We start from the raw sequence: 21,692 nt of genomic DNA on the forward strand, positions 1-21,692 counted from the left end.
AGGCTGCAGAAGGATGTAAACAGACTATTTCAGAAATCTAACCCTCGAAAAGTTGCTGGACCAGACGGTGTCACTCTCGCCACCTTAAGACACTGCACAGGCGAGCTGGCCCCTGTCTTCAATGGCATTTTGAACACCTCCCTGGAGTCATACCATGTCCCAGCTTCAAGTTGTCCATCATCATCCTTGTCCCCAAGATCCCCGGATCACTGGAGTTAATGACAACAGACCCGTGGCGCTGACGTCTGTAGTCATGAAGTAATTTGAGCGCCTGGTCCTCCCCACCTCAAGTCCCTCACCTCCCCCCTGCTGGACCCCCTGCTGGACCCCCTGCTGGACCCCCTGCTGGACCCCCTGCTGGACCCCCTGCTGGACCCCTGCATTTCGCCTACAGAGCCAACAGGTCTGTGGACGACGCCATCAACCTGGCTCTCCACTTCACCTGCAGCACCTGGAATCCCTGGGAACCTATGCCAGGATCCTGTTTGTGGACTTCAGCTCTGCATCAACACCACCTCCTGCTCTGCTCCAGGACAAACTCTCCCAGCTCAACGTGCCTGACTCCACCTGCAGGGGGAGCGCTGACTTCCTGACAGACCAGAGTCAGTGCATGCGGCTGGGGAAGAATGTCTCAGACACTGGGACCATCAGCACAGGAGCTCCACAGGGCTGTGTACTTTCTCCTCTGCTCTTCTCCCTGTGACAAACTGCTGCACCTCCAGCCACAACTCCGGAAAACTAATTAAGTTTGCGGACGACACCACCCTCATCGCCATGACGACACCACCCTCATCGGGCTCATCTCCGACGGGGATGAGTCTGTCTACAGGAGGTGGAGCGGCTGGTGTCCTGGTGCAGCGGTAACAACCTGGAGTTCAACGCCCAGAAGACAGCGGAGCCCCCCCCCCTCACCCATTGTATTTTCTTGACATGATTTTTTTTGTAAATCTCCTTTCTCTTTTCCCGTGAACCTCCACCAGGAGCCACAGGTCGACTGAAGTATTGAACACACACACACACACACACACACACACACACCACACACACACACATACACACACACACACACACACACACACACCACACACACACACACACACACACACACATACACACACACACACACACACACACACACACACACACACATACATACACACACACACACATACACACACACACACACACACACACACACACACACATACATACACACACACACACATACACACACACACACACACACACACACACACACATACACACACACACACACACACACACACATACATACACACACACACACACACACACACACACCACACACACACACATACACACACACACACACACACACACACACACACATACACACACACACACACACACACACACACCACACACACACACACACACACACACACACACACACACACACCACACACACACCACACACACACCACACACACACACACACACACACACACACATACACACACACACACACACACCACACACACACCACACACACACACACACACACACTCACACACACACACACACACACACACACACACACACACACACACACACACACACACACCACACACACACCACACACACACCACACACACACACACACACACACACACACCTCTTTTCCCCTGAACCAGTAAAAGTCGGCTACATAAAGTTTCTGTTCAAATGGTTCAAGTTCTGACTGACTAATAACGAGGACGATGTTTGTATAATTTCTACTTTCAGCTGGAATTCAACAATATTTATGCCATTAAATTTTTTTGTCAGTTTCATTGTTTTCTGTATTAATAATGTTTTCTGTCATTATGTCAATTACAAAGAACATGTCTGTAATATTAAAGTAAATGACTGCATTACCTTGATCCTTCCAGTCGGTTGCTCCAAGTGCGTTTGGACACAGGCGTTGTCGGGCAGCGTTTATTTGACCACACCCACGATTTGTTTTGACGTCACAAGATTCTAATCTGAGTTATTCTATCAAGAAAAACTCCCCACTTTTCTGACTGAGAGACAGAATTATGGACAAAACGACTGATAAAATATGTTTCTTTGCTTTATTTTGGCCTCATTTCTGTTTCACTCAAATTAACTTTATGTGTCAAAATAGAAAATGAACATATCTTTTGTTGTTGCTGTGACTGCAGAGCTAAACTAGCTTGTTTGTAACTGCATGGGGAGATAAAGGACACTTCAACTCAACACAACTATTAATTTCCTCAACACTTGGACTTAAAGGTCCCATAACATGCAAAATCGACTTTTCAGAGCTTTTAACCTTCTTACATTGCTATTTGTGCTTCATATATGTATAGAGTGTTTTTTTGATTGATTCCCGCAGTGTTTAGTTATAGTACAGACTATCTCCTTTCCTCGAATCTCCAAACTGACGGGCGGTGGGGCAAGACCGCGTCATAAGGGCAAGCACGCATCACCAGCGCGGAGCAGATAGCTGTGGGGCTACGTCACGGGTGGGCGGGGCACACACGCGCTCTGAGACTACGTCAAGGGATGGGCGGGGCACACACGCGCTCTGAGACTACTTCACGGGATGGGCGGGGCACACACGCGCTCTGAGACTACGTCACGGGTGGGCGGGGCACACACGCGCTCTGAGACTACTTCACGGGATGGGCGGGGCACACACGCGCTCTGAGACTACGTCACGGGTGGGCGGGGCACACACGCGCTCTGAGACTACTTCACGGGATGGGCGGGGCACACACGCGCTCTGAGACTACGTCACGGGTGGGCGGGGCACACACGCGCTCTGAGACTACGTCACGGGTTGGGCGAGGGAGCCAGATGGCTCTTCACAAGGGTGGGGGCGAATATCAAACCAAGCCGTCTACATTTCCGGGTTGGTGAGGGGGTCCAAGGTCTGGGTGATATTTCTTAACTATTATGTTAAGGGTGTTGCACAACCCTTATTATTATCAATTTTACACTTAGGATAGACTACGAAACGTGAAAAAAAGCATGTTATGGCACCTTTAACATGTTATTTAAAGGTTGAATGGACGAGTCTTATTTCCTGCCAATTAGTCCTGCCACGTTTCAATCATAAAACGCACCTACCGCTCACCTGCAGCCGCGTGCGGTTCGTCCTCAGCGCATTGATCTATCATAATATAGTTCCCTCAGTGTACGGGACAAAATGAAGACGGAGAAAGACAGTTGGAGCTGACTCAGAAGAAGACGGAAATCTACAGGAGACGAGAGATGCGATGTGATCCGTCGCGCTAATAAACAAACGCACGTGTGTGTTGTATCAGTCCACACGGGGGAGTGGCATGTGAGTTCTTAAATCGCCGAAAAATCGTCCATTGCGCCTTTAAGGAGAGAAAGGTCACGAGGTCAAGTCTGTGTCAAATGTGAGTAAAGCTGCAGTGTGATGTTGTTTATCTGCTTTTCTACAACTGTTTACTTGATTTTGTTTTTTAGACGTCAGGTACAAACTAAATGTAAAGCAGTTATTGACTTTTATATTTGTCATTAGACTGTTGCAGTTCTGTCACGTTTTACTTCTGGTTTGAGCTATTACTGAAGAAAATGAAAAAGACTAATTTTTTCCACTGATTGTGACGTGATCTGCACGACCTTTATCCATGTGCAGAGGTCATGTGTTTGAGTCACATGACCTCTCTGTGGTCACATGAGTTGCAGAGTAGCGCCGGACACACCCTCTGCCCCGGACACACCTTCTGCCCCGGACACACCCTCTGCCCGGACACACCCTTCTGCCCCGGACACACCCTCTGCCCCGGACACACCCTCTTTGTGTCTGATCCTACAATATATCACAGTTGGAAATGAGGCTCCTTAAAACTGTCTGCAGTAGGCTAACCTTTATTTGCATACTCACTAGCATTAGCATTAGCATTAGCATTAGCATTAGCATTAGCATTAGCATTAGCTGCTAACCACCTGAAACAAACAGAGCTGTTTGCTTCAGATCGGTAGCAGGTAAAGCCTCAGTCTTGATTGATCTCTGTAAGTCCACTGGTCTAAACCAGGTCTAAACCAGGTCTAAACCAGGACTAAACCAGGTCTAAACCAGGTCTAAACCAGGACTAAACCAGGTGTAAACCAGGTCTAAACCAGGTGTAAACCAGGACTAAACCAGGTGTAAACCAGGTCTAAACCAGGACAAAACCAGGTCTAAACCAGGACTAAACCAGGTCTAAACCAGGTCTAAACCAGGTCTAAACCAGGTGTAAACCTGGACTAAACCAGGTCTAAACCAGGACTAAACCAGGACTAAACCAGGACTAAACCTGGTCTAAACCAGGATTAAACCAGGTTTAAACCAGGTCTAAACCAGGACTAAACCAGGACTAAACCAGGTCTAAACCAGGACTAAACCAGGTCTAAACCAGGTCTAAACCAGGACTAAACCAGGTCTTAACAAGGACTAAACCAGGACTAAACCTGGTCTAAACCAGGATTAAACCAGGTTTAAACCAGGTCTAAACCAGGACTAAACCAGGACTAAACCAGGTCTAAACCAGGACTAAACCAGGTCTAAACCAGGACTAAACCAGGTCTTAACAAGGACTAAACCAGGTCTAAACCAGGACTAAACCAGGTCTTAACAAGGACTAAACCAGGTCTAAACCGGGACTAAACCAGGATTAAACCAGGTCTAAACCAGGTCTGAACCAGGTCTAAACCAGGTCTAAACCAGGTGTAAACCAGGACTAAACCAGGTCTAAACCAGGACTAAACCAAGACTAAACCAGGTCTAAACCAGGACTAAACCAGGTCTAAACCAGGACTAAACCAGGTGTAAACCAGGACTAAACCAGGTCTAAACCAGGACTAAACCAAGACTAAACCAGGTCTAAACCAGGACTAAACCAGGTCTAAACCAGGTCTAAAGCAGGTCTAAACCAATGTAAATACCACTGAGTGTTTGTGCAGTGAATAATTCAGGTGTGTCCCGTTGGGTGTGACTCCTCAGGGTGTCATTAGCCCTGGATCAGAGGGGTCTCCTGAGGCTGAGCGCAGGGGCAGATAAACACTGCAAAATCCCAAAGGAGCCGGACCAAATGACATCACACACTTTCAGTTTCACCACGTGCACAAGTGAAAGACTAAAGCTGTGTTTACATTTGCACACATGGATCACAATGAGACCAAACCAAATCCAAACCAGGACCAAACCAGGACCAAACCAAGACCAAACCAAAACCAAACCAGGACCAAACCAGGACCAAACTAGGACCAAACCAGGACCAAACTAGGACCAAACCAAGACCAAACCAAAACCAAACCAGGACCAATCCAAGACCAAACCAAGACCAAACCTGGACCAAACCAAGACCAAACCAGGACCAAACTAGGACCAAACCAAGACCAAACCAAGACCAAACCAGGACTAAACTAAGTTTGTGGGTCACTGCCCCAAGTGCTCCGGTCACTACAGGCACCACTGATACCTTCACGCTCTAGGCCTCCAGCTCCTCTCTGAGGCCTTGGTATTTCTCTAGTTTCTCGTGTTCTTTGATGTGGATGTTTCCATCCCATGATGCACTGCAATGTCCACCACCACGGCTTTCCTCTGACCCTTGAGACCACCACTATGTCCGGTTTGTTCCATTACCATTCTGTCTGTCTGTATCTGGAAGTCCCAGAGGACCTTGGCTCGGTCGTTCTCCACCACCTTTGGAGGTGTTTCCCTCTTTGTCCTTGGGGTCTCCAGCCCGTACTCTGCACACATGTTTCATACACTATGCCAGCTCCTGGTGATGGAGCTCCATGTGTGCTGTCCCTGCAGCAGTTATGTGTGGGATGGTCTCAGGGCCCTTTGCACAGCCTACACCTTGGGTCTTATCTGGTGTGGTAGATCTGGGCCTCTATTGATCTGGTGTTCAGGGTCTGCTCCTGTGCTCCATGATCAGGGCCTCTCTCCTTCAGACCGGCTCTTTCTAACCATCGGTAGGATTTTGTGATATCAGCCACTTTGATTATGTTCCGTAGGTATATCTCATGTAGGGGCGTGTCCTCCCATGTAGGGGCGTGTCCTCCCATGTAGGGGCGTGTCCTCCCATGTAGGGGCGTGTCCTCATCATCCTCTGTTCCCCAGTGTCTGAGACATTCATTGAGCACGTCCTCTGTAGGAGCCTTGTCCTTGATGTACTTATGGATCTTGGATGTTTCGTCCTGGATAGTTGCTCTCACGCTCACTAGTCCCGCCTCCTTCTTTACGGCTAGTGTCCAGTCTCAGGGTGCTAGTGTCCAGTCTCAGGGTGCTAGTGCACAGTCTCAGGGTGCTAGTGTACAGTCTCAGGGTGCTAGTGTCCAGTCTCAGGGTGCTAGTGTACAGTCTCAGGGTGCTAGTGTCCAGTCTCAGGGTGCTAGTGTACAGTCTCAGGGTGCTAGTGTCCAGTCTCAGGGTGCTAGTGTCCAGTCTCAGGGTGCTAGTGTCCAGTCTCAGGGTGCTAGTGTACAGTCTCAGGGTGCTAGTGTCCAGTCTCAGGGTGCTAGTGTCCAGTCTCAGGGTGCTAGTGCACTGTCTCAGGGTGCTAGTGTCCAGTCTCAGGGTGCTAGTGTACAGTCTCAGGGTGCTAGTGTACAGTCTCAGGGTGCTAGTGTCCAGTCTCAGGGTGCTAGTGTACAGTCTCAGGGTGCTAGTGTCCAGTCTCAGGGTGCTAGTGTCCAGTCTCAGGGTGCTAGTGTCCAGTCTCAGGGTGCTAGTGTACAGTCTCAGGGTGCTAGTGTCCAGTCTCAGGGTGCTAGTGTACAGTCTCAGGGTGCTAGTGTCCAGTCTCAGGGTGCTAGTGCACAGTCTCAGGGTGCTAGTGTACAGTCTCAGGGTGCTAGTGTCCAGTCTCAGGGTGCTAGTGTACAGTCTCAGGGTGCTAGTGTCCAGTCTCAGGGTGCTAGTGTACAGTCTCAGGGTGCTAGTGTCCAGTCTCAGGGTGCTAGTGTCCAGTCTCAGGGTGCTAGTGTCCAGTCTCAGGGTGCTAGTGTCCAGTCTCAGGGTGCTAGTGTCCAGTCTCAGGGTGCTAGTGTCCAGTCTCAGGGTGCTGGATTGGGGATGGAACCCTCCATGATCAGGAGCTTTCATGCCTCAACCTCTGTGGTCTGTATCTCCTCCTATGGCCAACTGATTATTCCTGCAGGGTCTGATCACTGGCAGGGCGTGGCAGGGTCTGATCACTGGCAGGGCGTGGCAGGGTCTGATCACTGGCAGTGCGTGGCAGGGTCTGATCACTGGCAGGGCGTGGCAGGGTCTGATCACTGGCAGGGCGTGGCAGGGTCTGATCACTGGCAGTAGCTGTTTATTGCCCGTGACTTGTTCTTTCCATTGAGCTGCTTCTGTGGACTTTCCTCACTCGCTGTAGATATTTGGCCGTAGCTTCTTTCCTTGTTTCCTCTTCGATGTCATTTGTCTGTGGGATTCACAGGAACTTGTAACTGTCCTCAACGTCTGCTATTGTTCCATCTGAGAGTGAGACCTCCTCTGTGAGGACCACCTTCCCTCTCTTAGTCACCTTCCGACATCTCTCCTCTCCTCCCTCATCTCCTCTCTCTCCTTTCCTCTCCTCTCTCTTCCCCTCTCCTCTCCTCCTCTCCTCTCTCTCCCTCCTCTCCTCCTTCCTCCCCTCTCCTCCTACCCCCTCTCTCCTCCTCCCTCCCTCCCCTCTCCTCCTCCCCCCTCTCCTCTCCTCCCTCCTCTCTCTCCTCTCTCTCCTCCTCCCCTCCTCTCCTCCTCTCCTCTCTCTCTCCTTGTCTCCTCTCCTCCTCTCCTCTCTCTCCTCCTCCCCTCCTCCCCCCCTCCCGTCTCCTCCTCTCCTCCTCCTCATCTCCTCTCTCTCCTCCCTCCCCTCTCCCCCTCCCCCCTCCTCCCTCTCCTCCTCTCCTCCTCCCTCCCCTCTCCTCCTCTCCTCTCTCTCTCCTCCTCTCCTCTCTCCTCCTCCCCTCCTCCTCTCTTCTCTCTCCTCCTCCCCTCCTCCCTCCCCTCCCTCCCCTCTCCTCTCCTCCCCCCTCTCCTCCCCTCTTCTCTCTCTCTTCCTCCCTCCTCCTCTCCCCCCTCTCCTCTCCTCCCCTCCTCTCTCTCCTCCTCTCCTTTCTCTCCTCCTCCCCTCCTCCCTCCCCTCCCCTCTCCTCCTCCCTCCTCTCTCCTCCTCTCCTCTCTCTCCTCTCTCTCCTCCTCCCCTCCTCCCTCCCCTCTCCTCCTCTCCTCTCTCTCCTCCTCCCCTCCCCTCCCTCCCTCTCCTCCTCCCCTCCCCTCCCTCTCCTCCTCTCCTCTCCCTCCTCTCCTCCCTCTCCTCCTCCTCTCCTCCCTCTCCTCCTCTCCTCCTCCCTCCCCTCTCCTCCTCTCCTCCCCTCTCCTCCTCTCCTCTCTCTCCTCCTCCCCTCCCCTCTCCTCCTCTCCTCTCCCTCCTCTCTCCCTCCTCTCCTCCCTCTCCTCCTCTCCTCTCTCCCTCCTCTCCTCCCTCTCCTCCTCTCCTCCTCCCTCCCCTCTCCTCCTCTCCTCACTCCCCTCTCCTCCTCTCCTCTCTCTCCTCCTCCCCTCCTCCCTCTCCTCCCTCCCCTCCTCCTCCTCTCCTCCTCTCCTCTCTCTCCTCCTCCCCTCCTCCCTCCCCTCCCCTCTCCTCCTCCCCCCTCTCCTCTCCTCCATCCTCTCTCTCCCTCTCCTCCTCTCCTCTACCTCCTCTCTCCGCTCCCCTCCTCTCTCCTCCTCCCCTCCCCCCCCTCCCCTCTCCTCCTCTCCTCCCCCCTCTCCTCTCCTCCCCTCCCCTCCTCCCCCCTCTCCTCTCCTCCCTCCTCTCTCTCCCTCTCCCTCCTCTCTCCTCCTCCCCTCCCCTCTCTCTCCTCCTCCCCCCTCCCCTCCCCTCTCCTCCTCTCCTCCCCCCTCTCCCCTCCCCTCCTCCCTCCCCTCCCCTCCTCCCTCCCCTCCCCTCCTCCCCCCTCTCCTCTCCTCCCTCCTCTCTCTCCCTCTCCTCTCCCTCCTCTCTCCGCTCCCCTCCTCTCTCCTCCTCCCCTCCCCTCTCTCTCCTCCTCCCCCCTCCCTCCCCTCCCCTCTCCTCCTCTCCTCCCCCCTCTCCTCCCTCCCCTCTCCTCCTCTCCTCCTCCCCTCCTCCCTCCCCTCCCCTCCTCTCCTCTCCTCTCTGTCTCCTCCTCTCCGCTCCTCTCCTCCTCCCTCCCCTCTCCTCCTCTCCTCCTCCCTCCCCTCCCCTCTCCTCCTCTCCTCTCTCTCTCCTCTCTCTCCTCCTCCCCTCCTCCCTCCCCTCTCCTCCTCTCCTCCTCTCTCTCCTCTCTCCCTCCCCTCCCCTCTCCTCCTCTCCTCCCCCCTCTCCTCTCCTCCCTCCCCTCTCCTCCTCTCCTCCCCCATCTCCTCCCTCCCCTCTCCTCCTCTCCTCCTCCCTCCCCTCCCCTCTCCTCCTCTCCTCTCTCTCTCCTCTCTCTCCTCCTCCCCTCCTCCCTCCCCTCTCCTCCTCTCCTCCTCTCTCTCCTCTCTCCCTCCCCTCCCCTCTCCTCCTCTCCTCCCCCCTCTCCTCTCCTCCCTCCCCTCTCCTCCTCTCCTCCCCCATCTCCTCCCTCCCCTCTCCTCCTCTCCTCTCCTCTCCTCTCTGTCTCCTCCTCTCCGCTCCTCTCCTCCTCCCTCCCCTCTCCTCTCTCTCCTCCTCCCTCCCCTCCCCTCCCCTCTCCTCCTCTCCTCCTCTCTCTCCTCTCTCCCTCCCCTCTCCTCCGCTCCTCTCCTCCTCCCCTCTCCTCCCCCCCTCCCTCCTCTCCTCCTCTCCTCCCTCCCCTCCCCTCTCCTCCCTCTCCTCCTCTCCTCCCCTCCTCCCTCTCCTCCCTCCCCTCCCCTCCTCCTCCTCTCCTCCTCCCCTCTCCTCCTCTCCTCCTCCCCTCCCTCCCCTCTCCTCCTCTCTCTCTCCTCCTCTCCTCCCTCTCCTCCCCTCCTCCCTGTCCTCCCTCCCCTCCCCTCCTCCTCCTCTCCTCCTCCCCTCCCCTCCCCTCCTCCCCCCCTCCCTCCTCTCCTCCTCTCCTCCCTCCCCTCCCCTCTCCTCCCTCTCCTCCTCTCCTCCCCTCCTCCCTCTCCTCCCTCCCCTCCCCTCCTCCTCCTCTCCTCCTCCCCTCTCCTCCTCTCCTCCTCCCCTCCCCTCTCCTCCCTCTCCTCCTCTCCTCCTCCCCTCCCCTCCCCTCCCCTCTCCTCTCCTCCTCTCCTCCCCTCCTCCCTCCCCTCCCTCCCCTCCCCTCCTCCTCCTCCCCTCTCCTCCTCTCCTCCTCCCCTCCCCTCTCCTCCTCTCCTCCTCCCCTCCCTCCCCTCTCCTCCTCTCTCTCTCCTCCTCTCCGCTCCTCTCCTCCTCCCCTCTCCTCCCCCCCTCCCTCCTCTCCTCCTCTCCTCCCTCCCCTCCCCTCTCCTCCCTCTCCTCCTCTCCTCCCCTCCTCCTCCTCTCCTCCTCCCCTCTCCCCCCCTCCCTCCTCTCCTCCCTCTCCTCCTCTCCTCCCCTCCTCCCTCTCCTCCCTCCCCTCCCCTCCTCCTCCTCTCCTCCTCCCCTCTCCTCCTCTCCTCCTCCCCTCCCCTCTCCTCCTCTCCTCCTCTCCTCCTCTCCGCTCCCCTCGCGCCTCAGTCGCGCAGAGCCTCTGGAGCGCACGGTACCATGCGCTCTTGTCCCCCGCACAGCGCGCAGCCTCAGCCTCAGCAGCCGGCCTCAGAAGCACGATGCCCGGCGGGAAGCGCGGGCTGGTGGCGCCTCAGAACACCTTCCTGGAGAACATCGTGAGGCGCTCCAGCGGTGAGTCTCTGGAGTTTCCCCGGGATTTACCGCGCGACTCTCGGGTTTTACGCACGCGGTTTCTCACGGATCTGCGGGATTGAAGGAATACTTTTCATGGATTCGTTTCCTTTTTGCCTTGGATAAAAATCGTTCATCTTTAAGACTACGACAGGTTTGGTAAAACGCAAAGTCAAGTCTTTTCTCTGAATCCCGCAGTGATCTGTATTTGAACTTTGCTTTTAATATGAATTTAATTTGACTCACTTTCCACAGACTTCACACAGTTATAATGATTCAACCTTTAGAAACATGTTACAGTGTCATTTATACATTTATTTAGTCAAAACCATTACAAATAACTCCAGATTGACTCATTATGTTCTTGTTTATAATGAACTGTCATGTGTTTGATCCACGTGTCTCAGAATAACATGATTAGTTGGTCATTTATTATTGAAGGAGTTTTAACACCGTCCAGTTAATTTACAGTGAATTAGTTGAATTAGGTGGATTATAATATTGTGAACATTGTTTTGATGAATACAGGCTATAATTTATAATAACAATAATATAAAAAAGCAGATTCAAAAGGAAATGAACAAAAAACGTGTAAAGAATTGTTTTTGTGATTAATTTGAGGGACTAAACCAGATTAAACCTCCACTAAAACGTTTAAAGACACGTTTTTTCACACAGAGAATCGTCTGAATATCGTTATCGGGGAACAGCAAAAGAATATCGAGACGTACATTTCTGTCAATATCAGAAATATAAGTTTGTGCTGTCGCTTCGGGCGTTCAGGTCTTTTGCACCTTTAATATAACTGATGTGGGAGTAGGTTTTATCAATTTAATATTCCAAACGATTATGAAGTAAAGTGATAAAGTTGTGCTGCTCATAATAGTGTCACCGTTGGGAACGCTCTGGGTTTGAGACAGTCGTGGATTTAATGAGAAGTCGTGCTGCGTCTGACACAGGGACATGTTATTGACACTCGCCCCCGGCTCGGGCTCTGGACCCTCAGGGCAAACCTCAGGCCGGACCGGACCGGGCTCTAATTGGACCAAAGACCCTCTGAGCCAGATACACAACTGTGGACTTTAGTCCCGTTTTAGTCCTGGTTTAAACCTGGTTTAGTCCTTGTTTAAACCTGGTTTAGTCCTGGTTTAGTCCTGGTTCAAACCTGGTTTAGTCCTTGTTATGTCTTGGTTTAGACCTGGTGTAGTCCTTGTTTAGTCCTGGTTTAGTCCTTGTTTAGTCCTGATTTAGACCTGGTTTAGTCCTGGTTTAAACCTGGTTTAGCCCTGGTTTAGTCCTGGTTTAGTCCTGGTTTAGTCCTGATTTAGACCTGGTTTAGTCGTTGTTTAGTCCTGGTTTAGTCCTTGTTTAAACCTGGTTTAGTCCTGGTTTAGTCCTGGTTCAAACCTGGTTTAGTCCTTGTTATGTCTTGGTTTAGACCTGGTGTAGTCCTTGTTTAGTCCTGGTTTAGTCCTTGTTTAGTCCTGATTTAGACCTGGTTTAGTCCTGGTTTAAACCTGGTTTAGCCCTGGTTTAGTCCTGGTTTAGTCCTGGTTTAGTCCTGGTTTAGGCCTGGTTTAGGCCTGGTTTAGTCCTGGTTTAGACCTGGTTTAGGCCTGGTTTAGGCCTGGTTTAGACCTGGTTTAGTCCTTGTTTAAACCTGGTTTAGTCCTGGTTTAGTCCTGGTTCAAACCTGGTTTAGTCCTTGTTATGTCTTGGTTTAGACCTGGTGTAGTCCTTGTTTAGTCCTGGTTTAGTCCTTGTTTAGTCCTGATTTAGACCTGGTTTAGTCCTGGTTTAAACCTGGTTTAGCCCTGGTTTAGTCCTGGTTTAGTCCTGGTTTAGTCCTGGTTTAGTCCTGGTTTAGACCTGGTTTAGGCCTGGTTTAGGCCTGGTTTAGTCCTGGTTTAGACCTGGTTTAGACCTGGTTTAGTCCTGGTTTAGACCTGGTTTAGACCTGGTTTAGTCCTGGTGTAGACCTGGTTAAGTCCTAGTTTAGTCCTGGTTTAGTCCTGGTTTAGTCCTGGTTTAGTCCAGGTTTAGACCTGGTTTAGTCCTGGTTTAGACCTGGTTTAGTCCTGGTTTAGGCCTGGTTTGGTCCTGGTTTAGTCCTGGTTTGGTCCTGGTTTAGTCCTGGTTTAGTCCTGGTTTGGTCCTGGTTTAGTCCTGGTTTAGTCCAGGTTTAGTCCAGAATACTGTTTCCTAATTGGTTCTTCGTTAGAGTTCTCTCGGTCTCATTTACATTTTGCTGACTCGTGTTAAACAGCGGCAGGAGAAAAGTGAAAATGTGCCGAGTCACGCTTTAGTGGAGCAGTAGCAGAGTGGTTAGCAGTGGCAGAGTGGTTAGCAGTGGCAGAGTGGTTAGCAGTGGCAGAGTGGTTAGCAGTGGCGGAGTGGTTAGCAGTGGCAGAGTGGTTAGCAGTGGCAGAGTGGTTAGCAGTGGCGGAGTGGTTAGCAGTGGCAGAGTGGTTAGCAGTGGCGGAGTGGTTAGCAGTAGCAGAGTGGTTAGCAGTGGCAGAGTGGTTAGCAGTTGTAGAGTGGTTAGCAGTGGCAGAGTGGTTAGCAGTAGCAGAGTGGTTAGCAGTGGCAGAGTGGTTAGCAGTGGCAGAGTGGTTAGCAGTGGCGGAGTGGTTAGCAGTGGCAGAGTGGTTAGCAGTGGCAGAGTGGTTAGCAGTGGCGGAGTGGTTAGCAGTGGCAGAGTGGTTAGCAGTGGCGGAGTGGTTAGCAGTAGCAGAGTGGTTAGCAGTGGCAGAGTGGTTAGCAGTGGCAGAGTGGTTAGCAGTGGCAGAGTGGTTAGCAGTGGCGGAGTGGTTAGCAGTGGCAGAGTGGTTAGCAGTGGCAGAGTGGTTAGCAGTGGCAGAGTGGTTAGCAGTAGCAGAGTGGTTAGCAGTGGCGGAGTGGTTAGCAGTAGCAGAGTGGTTAGCAGTAGCAGAGTGGTTAGCAGTGGCGGAGTGGTTAGCAGTGGCAGAGTGGTTAGCAGTGGCAGAGTGGTTAGCAGTGGCAGAGTGGTTAGCAGTTGCAGAGTGGCAGAGTGGTTAGCAGTGGCAGAGTGGTTAGCAGTGGCAGAGTGGTTAGCAGTAGCAGAGTGGTTAGCAGTAGCAGAGTGGTTAGCAGTGGCGGAGTGGTTAGCAGTGGCGGAGTAGTTAGCAGTGGCAGAGTGGTTAGCAGTGGCAGAGTGGTTAGCAGTTGCAGAGTGGCAGAGTGGTTAGCAGTGGCAGAGTGGTTAGCAGTGGCAGAGTGGTTAGCAGTAGCAGAGTGGTTAGCAGTAGCAGAGTGGTTAGCAGTGGCGGAGTGGTTAGCAGTAGCAGAGTGGTTAGCAGTAGCAGAGTGGTTAGCAGTGGCGGAGTGGTTAGCAGTGGCGGAGTGGTTAGCAGTGGCAGAGTGGTTAGCAGTTGTAGAGTGGTTAGCAGTGGCAGAGTGGTTAGCAGTAGCAGAGTGGTTAGCAGTGGCAGAGTGGTTAGCAGTGGCAGAGTGGTTAGCAGTGGCGGAGTGGTTAGCAGTGGCAGAGTGGTTAGCAGTGGCAGAGTGGTTAGCAGTGGCGGAGTGGTTAGCAGTGGCAGAGTGGTTAGCAGTGGCGGAGTGGTTAGCAGTAGCAGAGTGGTTAGCAGTGGCAGAGTGGTTAGCAGTGGCAGAGTGGTTAGCAGTGGCAGAGTGGTTAGCAGTGGCAGAGTGGTTAGCAGTGGCGGAGTGGTTAGCAGTGGCAGAGTGGTTAGCAGTGGCAGAGTGGTTAGCAGTGGCAGAGTGGTTAGCAGTAGCAGAGTGGTTAGCAGTGGCGGAGTGGTTAGCAGTAGCAGAGTGGTTAGCAGTAGCAGAGTGGTTAGCAGTGGCGGAGTGGTTAGCAGTGGCAGAGTGGTTAGCAGTGGCAGAGTGGTTAGCAGTTGCAGAGTGGCAGAGTGGTTAGCAGTGGCAGAGTGGTTAGCAGTGGCAGAGTGGTTAGCAGTAGCAGAGTGGTTAGCAGTAGCAGAGTGGTTAGCAGTGGCGGAGTGGTTAGCAGTGGCGGAGTAGTTAGCAGTGGCAGAGTGGTTAGCAGTGGCAGAGTGGTTAGCAGTTGCAGAGTGGCAGAGTGGTTAGCAGTGGCAGAGTGGTTAGCAGTAGCAGAGTGGTTAGCAGTAGCAGAGTGGTTAGCAGTAGCAGAGTGGTTAGCAGTGGCGGAGTGGTTAGCAGTAGCAGAGTGGTTAGCAGTAGCAGAGTGGTTAGCAGTGGCGGAGTGGTTAGCAGTGGCGGAGTGGTTAGCAGTGGCGGAGTGGTTAGCAGTGGCGGAGTGGTTAGCAGTGGCAGAGTGGTTAGCAGTGGCAGAGTGGTTAGCAGTTGCAGAGTGGCAGAGTGGTTAGCAGTGGCAGAGTGGTTAGCAGTGGCAGAGTGGTTAGCAGTGGCAGAGTGGTTAGCAGTAGCAGAGTGGTTAGCAGTGGCGGAGTGGTTAGCAGTAGCAGAGTGGTTAGCAGTAGCAGAGTGGTTAGCAGTGGCGGAGTGGTTAGCAGTGGCAGAGTGGTTAGCAGTGGCAGAGTGGTTAGCAGTTGCAGAGTGGCAGAGTGGTTAGCAGTGGCAGAGTGGTTAGCAGTGGCAGAGTGGTTAGCAGTAGCAGAGTGGTTAGCAGTAGCAGAGTGGTTAGCAGTGGCGGAGTGGTTAGCAGTGGCGGAGTAGTTAGCAGTGGCAGAGTGGTTAGCAGTGGCAGAGTGGTTAGCAGTTGCAGAGTGGCAGAGTGGTTAGCAGTGGCAGAGTGGTTAGCAGTGGCAGAGTGGTTAGCAGTAGCAGAGTGGTTAGCAGTAGCAGAGTGGTTAGCAGTGGCGGAGTGGTTAGCAGTAGCAGAGTGGTTAGCAGTAGCAGAGTGGTTAGCAGTGGCGGAGTGGTTAGCAGTGGCGGAGTGGTTAGCAGTAGCAGAGTGGTTAGCAGTGGCAGAGTGGTTAGCAGTTGTAGAGTGGTTAGCAGTGGCAGAGTGGTTAGCAGTAGCAGAGTGGTTAGCAGTGGCAGAGTGGTTAGCAGTGGCAGAGTGGTTAGCAGTGGCGGAGTGGTTAGCAGTGGCAGAGTGGTTAGCAGTGGCAGAGTGGTTAGCAGTGGCGGAGTGGTTAGCAGTGGCAGAGTGGTTAGCAGTGGCGGAGTGGTTAGCAGTAGCAGAGTGGTTAGCAGTGGCAGAGTGGTTAGCAGTGGCAGAGTGGTTAGCAGTGGCAGAGTGGTTAGCAGTGGCAGAGTGGTTAGCAGTGGCGGAGTGGTTAGCAGTGGCAGAGTGGTTAGCAGTGGCAGAGTGGTTAGCAGTGGCAGAGTGGTTAGCAGTAGCAGAGTGGTTAGCAGTGGCGGAGTGGTTAGCAGTAGCAGAGTGTTTAGCAGTAGCAGAGTGGTTAGCAGTGGCGGAGTGGTTAGCAGTGGCAGAGTGGTTAGCAGTGGCAGAGTGGTTAGCAGTTGCAGAGTGGCAGAGTGGTTAGCAGTGGCAGAGTGGTTAGCAGTGGCAGAGTGGTTAGCAGTAGCAGAGTGGTTAGCAGTAGCAGAGTGGTTAGCAGTGGCGGAGTGGTTAGCAGTGGCGGAGTAGTTAGCAGTGGCAGAGTGGTTAGCAGTGGCAGAGTGGTTAGCAGTTGCAGAGTGGCAGAGTGGTTAGCAGTGGCAGAGTGGTTAGCAGTAGCAGAGTGGTTAGCAGTAGCAGAGTGGTTAGCAGTAGCAGAGTGGTTAGCAGTGGCGGAGTGGTTAGCAGTAGCAGAGTGGTTAGCAGTAGCAGAGTGGTTAGCAGTGGCGGAGTGGTTAGCAGTGGCGGAGTGGTTAGCAGTGGCGGAGTGGTTAGCAGTGGCGGAGTGGTTAGCAGTGGCAGAGTGGTTAGCAGTGGCAGAGTGGTTAGCAGTTGCAGAGTGGCAGAGTGGTTAGCAGTGGCAGAGTGGTTAGCAGTGGCAGAGTGGTTAGCAGTAGCAGAGTGGTTAGCAGTAGCAGAGTGGTTAGCAGTGGCGGAGTGGTTAGCAGTGGCGGAGTAGTTAGCAGTGGCAGAGTGGTTAGCAGTGGCAGAGTGGTTAGCAGTTGCAGAGTGGCAGAGTGGTTAGCAGTGGCAGAGTGGTTAGCAGTGGCAGAGTGGTTAGCAGTAGCAGAGTGGTTAGCAGTAGCAGAGTGGTTAGCAGTGGCGGAGTGGTTAGCAGTAGCAGAGTGGTTAGCAGTAACAGAGTGGTTAGCAGTGGCGGAGTGGTTAGCAGTGGCAGAGTGGTTAGCAGTGGCAGAGTGGTTAGCAGTTGCAGAGTGGCAGAGTGGTTAGCAGTGGCAGAGTGGTTAGCAGTGGCAGAGTGGTTAGCAGTAGCAGAGTGGTTAGCAGTAGCAGAGTGGTTAGCAGTGGCGGAGTGGTTAGCAGTGGCGGAGTAGTTAGCAGTGGCAGAGTGGTTAGCAGTGGCAGAGTGGTTAGCAGTTGCAGAGTGGCAGAGTGGTTAGCAGTGGCAGAGTGGTTAGCAGTGGCAGAGTGGTTAGCAGTAGCAGAGTGGTTAGCAGTAGCAGAGTGGTTAGCAGTGGCGGAGTGGTTAGCAGTAGCAGAGTGGTTAGCAGTAGCAGAGTGGTTAGCAGTGGCGGAGTGGTTATCAGTGGCGGAGTGGTTAGCAGTGGCGGAGTGGTTAGCAGTGGCGGAGTGGTTAGCAGTGTCAGAGTGGTTAGCAGTTGCAGAGTGGCAGAGTGGTTAGCAGTGGCAGAGTGGTTAGCAGTGGCAGAGTGGTTAGCAGTTGCAGAGTGGTTAGCAGTGGCTGAGTGGTTAGCAGTGGCAGAGTGGTTAGCAGTGGCAGAGTGGTTAGCAGTAGCGGAGTGGTTAGCAGTAGCAGAGTGGTTAGCAGTAGCAGAGTGGTTAGCAGTAGCAGAGTGGTTAGCAGTTGCAGAGTGGTTAGCAGTGGCTGAGTGGTTAGCAGTGGCAGAGTGGTTAGCAGTGGCAGAGTGGTTAGCAGTGGCAGAGTGGTTAGCAGTAGCGGAGTGGTTAGCAGTGGCGGAGTGGTTAGCAGTGGCAGAGTGGTTAGCAGTGGCAGAGTGGTTAGCGGTTGCGGAGTGGTTAGCAGTGGCGGAGTGGTTAGCAGTGGCGGAGTGGTTAGCAGTGGCAGAGTGGTTAGCAGTGGCAGAGTGGTTAGCAGTTGCAGAGTGGTTAGCAGTGGCAGAGTGGTTAGCAGTGGCAGAGTGGCAGAGTGGTTAGCAGTGACAGAGTGGTTAGCAGTGGCAGAGTGGTTAGCAGTGGCGGAGTGGTTAGCAGTGGCGGAGTGGTTAGCAGTGGCAGAGTGGTTAGCAGTGGCAGAGTGGTTAGCAGTGGCAGAGTGGTTAGCAGTTGCAGAGTGGTAGAGTGGTTAGCAGTGGCAGAGTGGTTAGCAGTAGCAGAGTGGTTAGCAGTGGCGGAGTGGTTAGCAGTAGCAGAGTGGTTAGCAGTAGCAGAGTGGTTAGCAGTGGCGGAGTGGTTAGCAGTGGCAGAGTGGTTAGCAGTGGCAGAGTGGTTAGCAGTTGCAGAGTGGCAGAGTGGTTAGCAGTGGCAGAGTGGTTAGCAGTGGCAGAGTGGTTAGCAGTAGCAGAGTGGTTAGCAGTAGCAGAGTGGTTAGCAGTGGCGGAGTGGTTAGCAGTGGCGGAGTAGTTAGCAGTGGCAGAGTGGTTAGCAGTGGCAGAGTGGTTAGCAGTTGCAGAGTGGCAGAGTGGTTAGCAGTGGCAGAGTGGTTAGCAGTGGCAGAGTGGTTAGCAGTAGCAGAGTGGTTAGCAGTAGCAGAGTGGTTAGCAGTGGCGGAGTGGTTAGCAGTAGCAGAGTGGTTAGCAGTAGCAGAGTGGTTAGCAGTGGCGGAGTGGTTAGCAGTGGCGGAGTGGTTAGCAGTAGCAGAGTGGTTAGCAGTGGCAGAGTGGTTAGCAGTTGTAGAGTGGTTAGCAGTGGCAGAGTGGTTAGCAGTAGCAGAGTGGTTAGCAGTGGCAGAGTGGTTAGCAGTGGCAGAGTGGTTAGCAGTGGCGGAGTGGTTAGCAGTGGCAGAGTGGTTAGCAGTGGCAGAGTGGTTAGCAGTGGCGGAGTGGTTAGCAGTGGCAGAGTGGTTAGCAGTGGCGGAGTGGTTAGCAGTAGCAGAGTGGTTAGCAGTGGCAGAGTGGTTAGCAGTGGCAGAGTGGTTAGCAGTGGCAGAGTGGTTAGCAGTGGCAGAGTGGTTAGCAGTGGCGGAGTGGTTAGCAGTGGCAGAGTGGTTAGCAGTGGCAGAGTGGTTAGCAGTGGCAGAGTGGTTAGCAGTAGCAGAGTGGTTAGCAGTGGCGGAGTGGTTAGCAGTAGCAGAGTGGTTAGCAGTAGCAGAGTGGTTAGCAGTGGCGGAGTGGTTAGCAGTGGCAGAGTGGTTAGCAGTGGCAGAGTGGTTAGCAGTTGCAGAGTGGCAGAGTGGTTAGCAGTGGCAGAGTGGTTAGCAGTGGCAGAGTGGTTAGCAGTAGCAGAGTGGTTAGCAGTAGCAGAGTGGTTAGCAGTGGCGGAGTGGTTAGCAGTGGCGGAGTAGTTAGCAGTGGCAGAGTGGTTAGCAGTGGCAGAGTGGTTAGCAGTTGCAGAGTGGCAGAGTGGTTAGCAGTGGCAGAGTGGTTAGCAGTAGCAGAGTGGTTAGCAGTAGCAGAGTGGTTAGCAGTAGCAGAGTGGTTAGCAGTGGCGGAGTGGTTAGCAGTAGCAGAGTGGTTAGCAGTAGCAGAGTGGTTAGCAGTGGCGGAGTGGTTAGCAGTGGCGGAGTGGTTAGCAGTGGCGGAGTGGTTAGCAGTGGCGGAGTGGTTAGCAGTGGCAGAGTGGTTAGCAGTGGCAGAGTGGTTAGCAGTTGCAGAGTGGCAGAGTGGTTAGCAGTGGCAGAGTGGTTAGCAGTGGCAGAGTGGTTAGCAGTAGCAGAGTGGTTAGCAGTAGCAGAGTGGTTAGCAGTGGCGGAGTGGTTAGCAGTGGCGGAGTAGTTAGCAGTGGCAGAGTGGTTAGCAGTGGCAGAGTGGTTAGCAGTTGCAGAGTGGCAGAGTGGTTAGCAGTGGCAGAGTGGTTAGCAGTGGCAGAGTGGTTAGCAGTAGCAGAGTGGTTAGCAGTAGCAGAGTGGTTAGCAGTGGCGGAGTGGTTAGCAGTAGCAGAGTGGTTAGCAGTAACAGAGTGGTTAGCAGTGGCGGAGTGGTTAGCAGTGGCAGAGTGGTTAGCAGTGGCAGAGTGGTTAGCAGTTGCAGAGTGGCAGAGTGGTTAGCAGTGGCAGAGTGGTTAGCAGTGGCAGAGTGGTTAGCAGTAGCAGAGTGGTTAGCAGTAGCAGAGTGGTTAGCAGTGGCGGAGTGGTTAGCAGTGGCGGAGTAGTTAGCAGTGGCAGAGTGGTTAGCAGTGGCAGAGTGGTTAGCAGTTGCAGAGTGGCAGAGTGGTTAGCAGTGGCAGAGTGGTTAGCAGTGGCAGAGTGGTTAGCAGTAGCAGAGTGGTTAGCAGTAGCAGAGTGGTTAGCAGTGGCGGAGTGGTTAGCAGTAGCAGAGTGGTTAGCAGTAGCAGAGTGGTTAGCAGTGGCGGAGTGGTTATCAGTGGCGGAGTGGTTAGCAGTGGCGGAGTGGTTAGCAGTGGCGGAGTGGTTAGCAGTGTCAGAGTGGTTAGCAGTTGCAGAGTGGCAGAGTGGTTAGCAGTGGCAGAGTGGTTAGCAGTGGCAGAGTGGTTAGCAGTTGCAGAGTGGTTAGCAGTGGCTGAGTGGTTAGCAGTGGCAGAGTGGTTAGCAGTGGCAGAGTGGTTAGCAGTAGCGGAGTGGTTAGCAGTAGCAGAGTGGTTAGCAGTAGCAGAGTGGTTAGCAGTAGCAGAGTGGTTAGCAGTTGCAGAGTGGTTAGCAGTGGCTGAGTGGTTAGCAGTGGCAGAGTGGTTAGCAGTGGCAGAGTGGCAGAGTGGTTAGCAGTGACAGAGTGGTTAGCAGTGGCAGAGTGGTTAGCAGTGGCGGAGTGGTTAGCAGTGGCAGAGTGGTTAGCAGTGGCGGAGTGGTTAGCAGTGGCAGAGTGGTTAGCAGTGGCAGAGTGGTTAGCAGTTGCAGAGTGGTTAGCAGTGGCAGAGTGGTTAGCAGTGGCAGAGTGGCAGAGTGGTTAGCAGTGACAGAGTGGTTAGCAGTGGCAGAGTGGTTAGCAGTGGCGGAGTGGTTAGCAGTGGCGGAGTGGTTAGCAGTGGCAGAGTGGTTAGCAGTGGCAGAGTGGTTAGCAGTGGCAGAGTGGTTAGCAGTTGCAGAGTGGTAGAGTGGTTAGCAGTGGCGGAGTGGTTAGCAGTGGCGGAGTGGTTAGCAGTGGCGGAGTAGTTAGCAGTGGCAGAGTGGTTAGCAGTGGCAGAGTGGTTAGCAGTTGCAGAGTGGCAGAGTGGTTAGCAGTGGCAGAGTGGTTAGCAGTAGCAGAGTGGTTAGCAGTAGCAGAGTGGTTAGCAGTAGCAGAGTGGTTAGCAGTGGCGGAGTGGTTAGCAGTAGCAGAGTGGTTAGCAGTAGCAGAGTGGTTAGCAGTGGCGGAGTGGTTAGCAGTGGCGGAGTGGTTAGCAGTGGCGGAGTGGTTAGCAGTGGCGGAGTGGTTAGCAGTGGCAGAGTGGTTAGCAGTGGCAGAGTGGTTAGCAGTTGCAGAGTGGCAGAGTGGTTAGCAGTGGCAGAGTGGTTAGCAGTGGCAGAGTGGTTAGCAGTAGCAGAGTGGTTAGCAGTAGCAGAGTGGTTAGCAGTGGCGGAGTGGTTAGCAGTGGCGGAGTAGTTAGCAGTGGCAGAGTGGTTAGCAGTGGCAGAGTGGTTAGCAGTTGCAGAGTGGCAGAGTGGTTAGCAGTGGCAGAGTGGTTAGCAGTGGCAGAGTGGTTAGCAGTAGCAGAGTGGTTAGCAGTAGCAGAGTGGTTAGCAGTGGCGGAGTGGTTAGCAGTAGCAGAGTGGTTAGCAGTAACAGAGTGGTTAGCAGTGGCGGAGTGGTTAGCAGTGGCAGAGTGGTTAGCAGTGGCAGAGTGGTTAGCAGTTGCAGAGTGGCAGAGTGGTTAGCAGT

The 21,692-nt window shown here is 53.6% G+C and overlaps 2 protein-coding genes across 2 annotated transcripts in view; one reads left to right on the top strand and one right to left on the bottom strand.

Moving 5' to 3' along the window:
• Positions 1-1,917, bottom strand: part of LOC140370113 (interferon-inducible GTPase 5-like) — a 38,158-nt gene extending 36,241 nt beyond the window's left edge. Inside the window, exon 1 of the mRNA XM_072457090.1 lies at positions 1,897-1,917. The gene's annotated coding sequence lies outside the window, so the exon portion shown is untranslated. The remainder of the gene's footprint in view (positions 1-1,896) is intronic.
• Positions 1,918-10,641: 8,724 nt separating this feature from the next.
• LOC140370956 (voltage-gated delayed rectifier potassium channel KCNH5-like) overlaps positions 10,642-21,692 on the top strand; it is a 102,368-nt gene continuing 91,317 nt past the window's right edge. The window contains exon 1 of the mRNA XM_072458238.1: positions 10,642-10,787. Coding sequence (XP_072314339.1) covers positions 10,715-10,787 — 73 coding nt within the window. The 5' untranslated portion in view covers positions 10,642-10,714. The remainder of the gene's footprint in view (positions 10,788-21,692) is intronic.

Source organism: Eucyclogobius newberryi, unplaced genomic scaffold (assembly GCF_026437365.1).
Source record: "Eucyclogobius newberryi isolate DKJ021-1_F unplaced genomic scaffold, fEucNew1.0.hap1 SCAF_21, whole genome shotgun sequence".
NCBI classification, from domain to species: domain Eukaryota; kingdom Metazoa; phylum Chordata; class Actinopteri; order Gobiiformes; family Gobiidae; genus Eucyclogobius; species Eucyclogobius newberryi.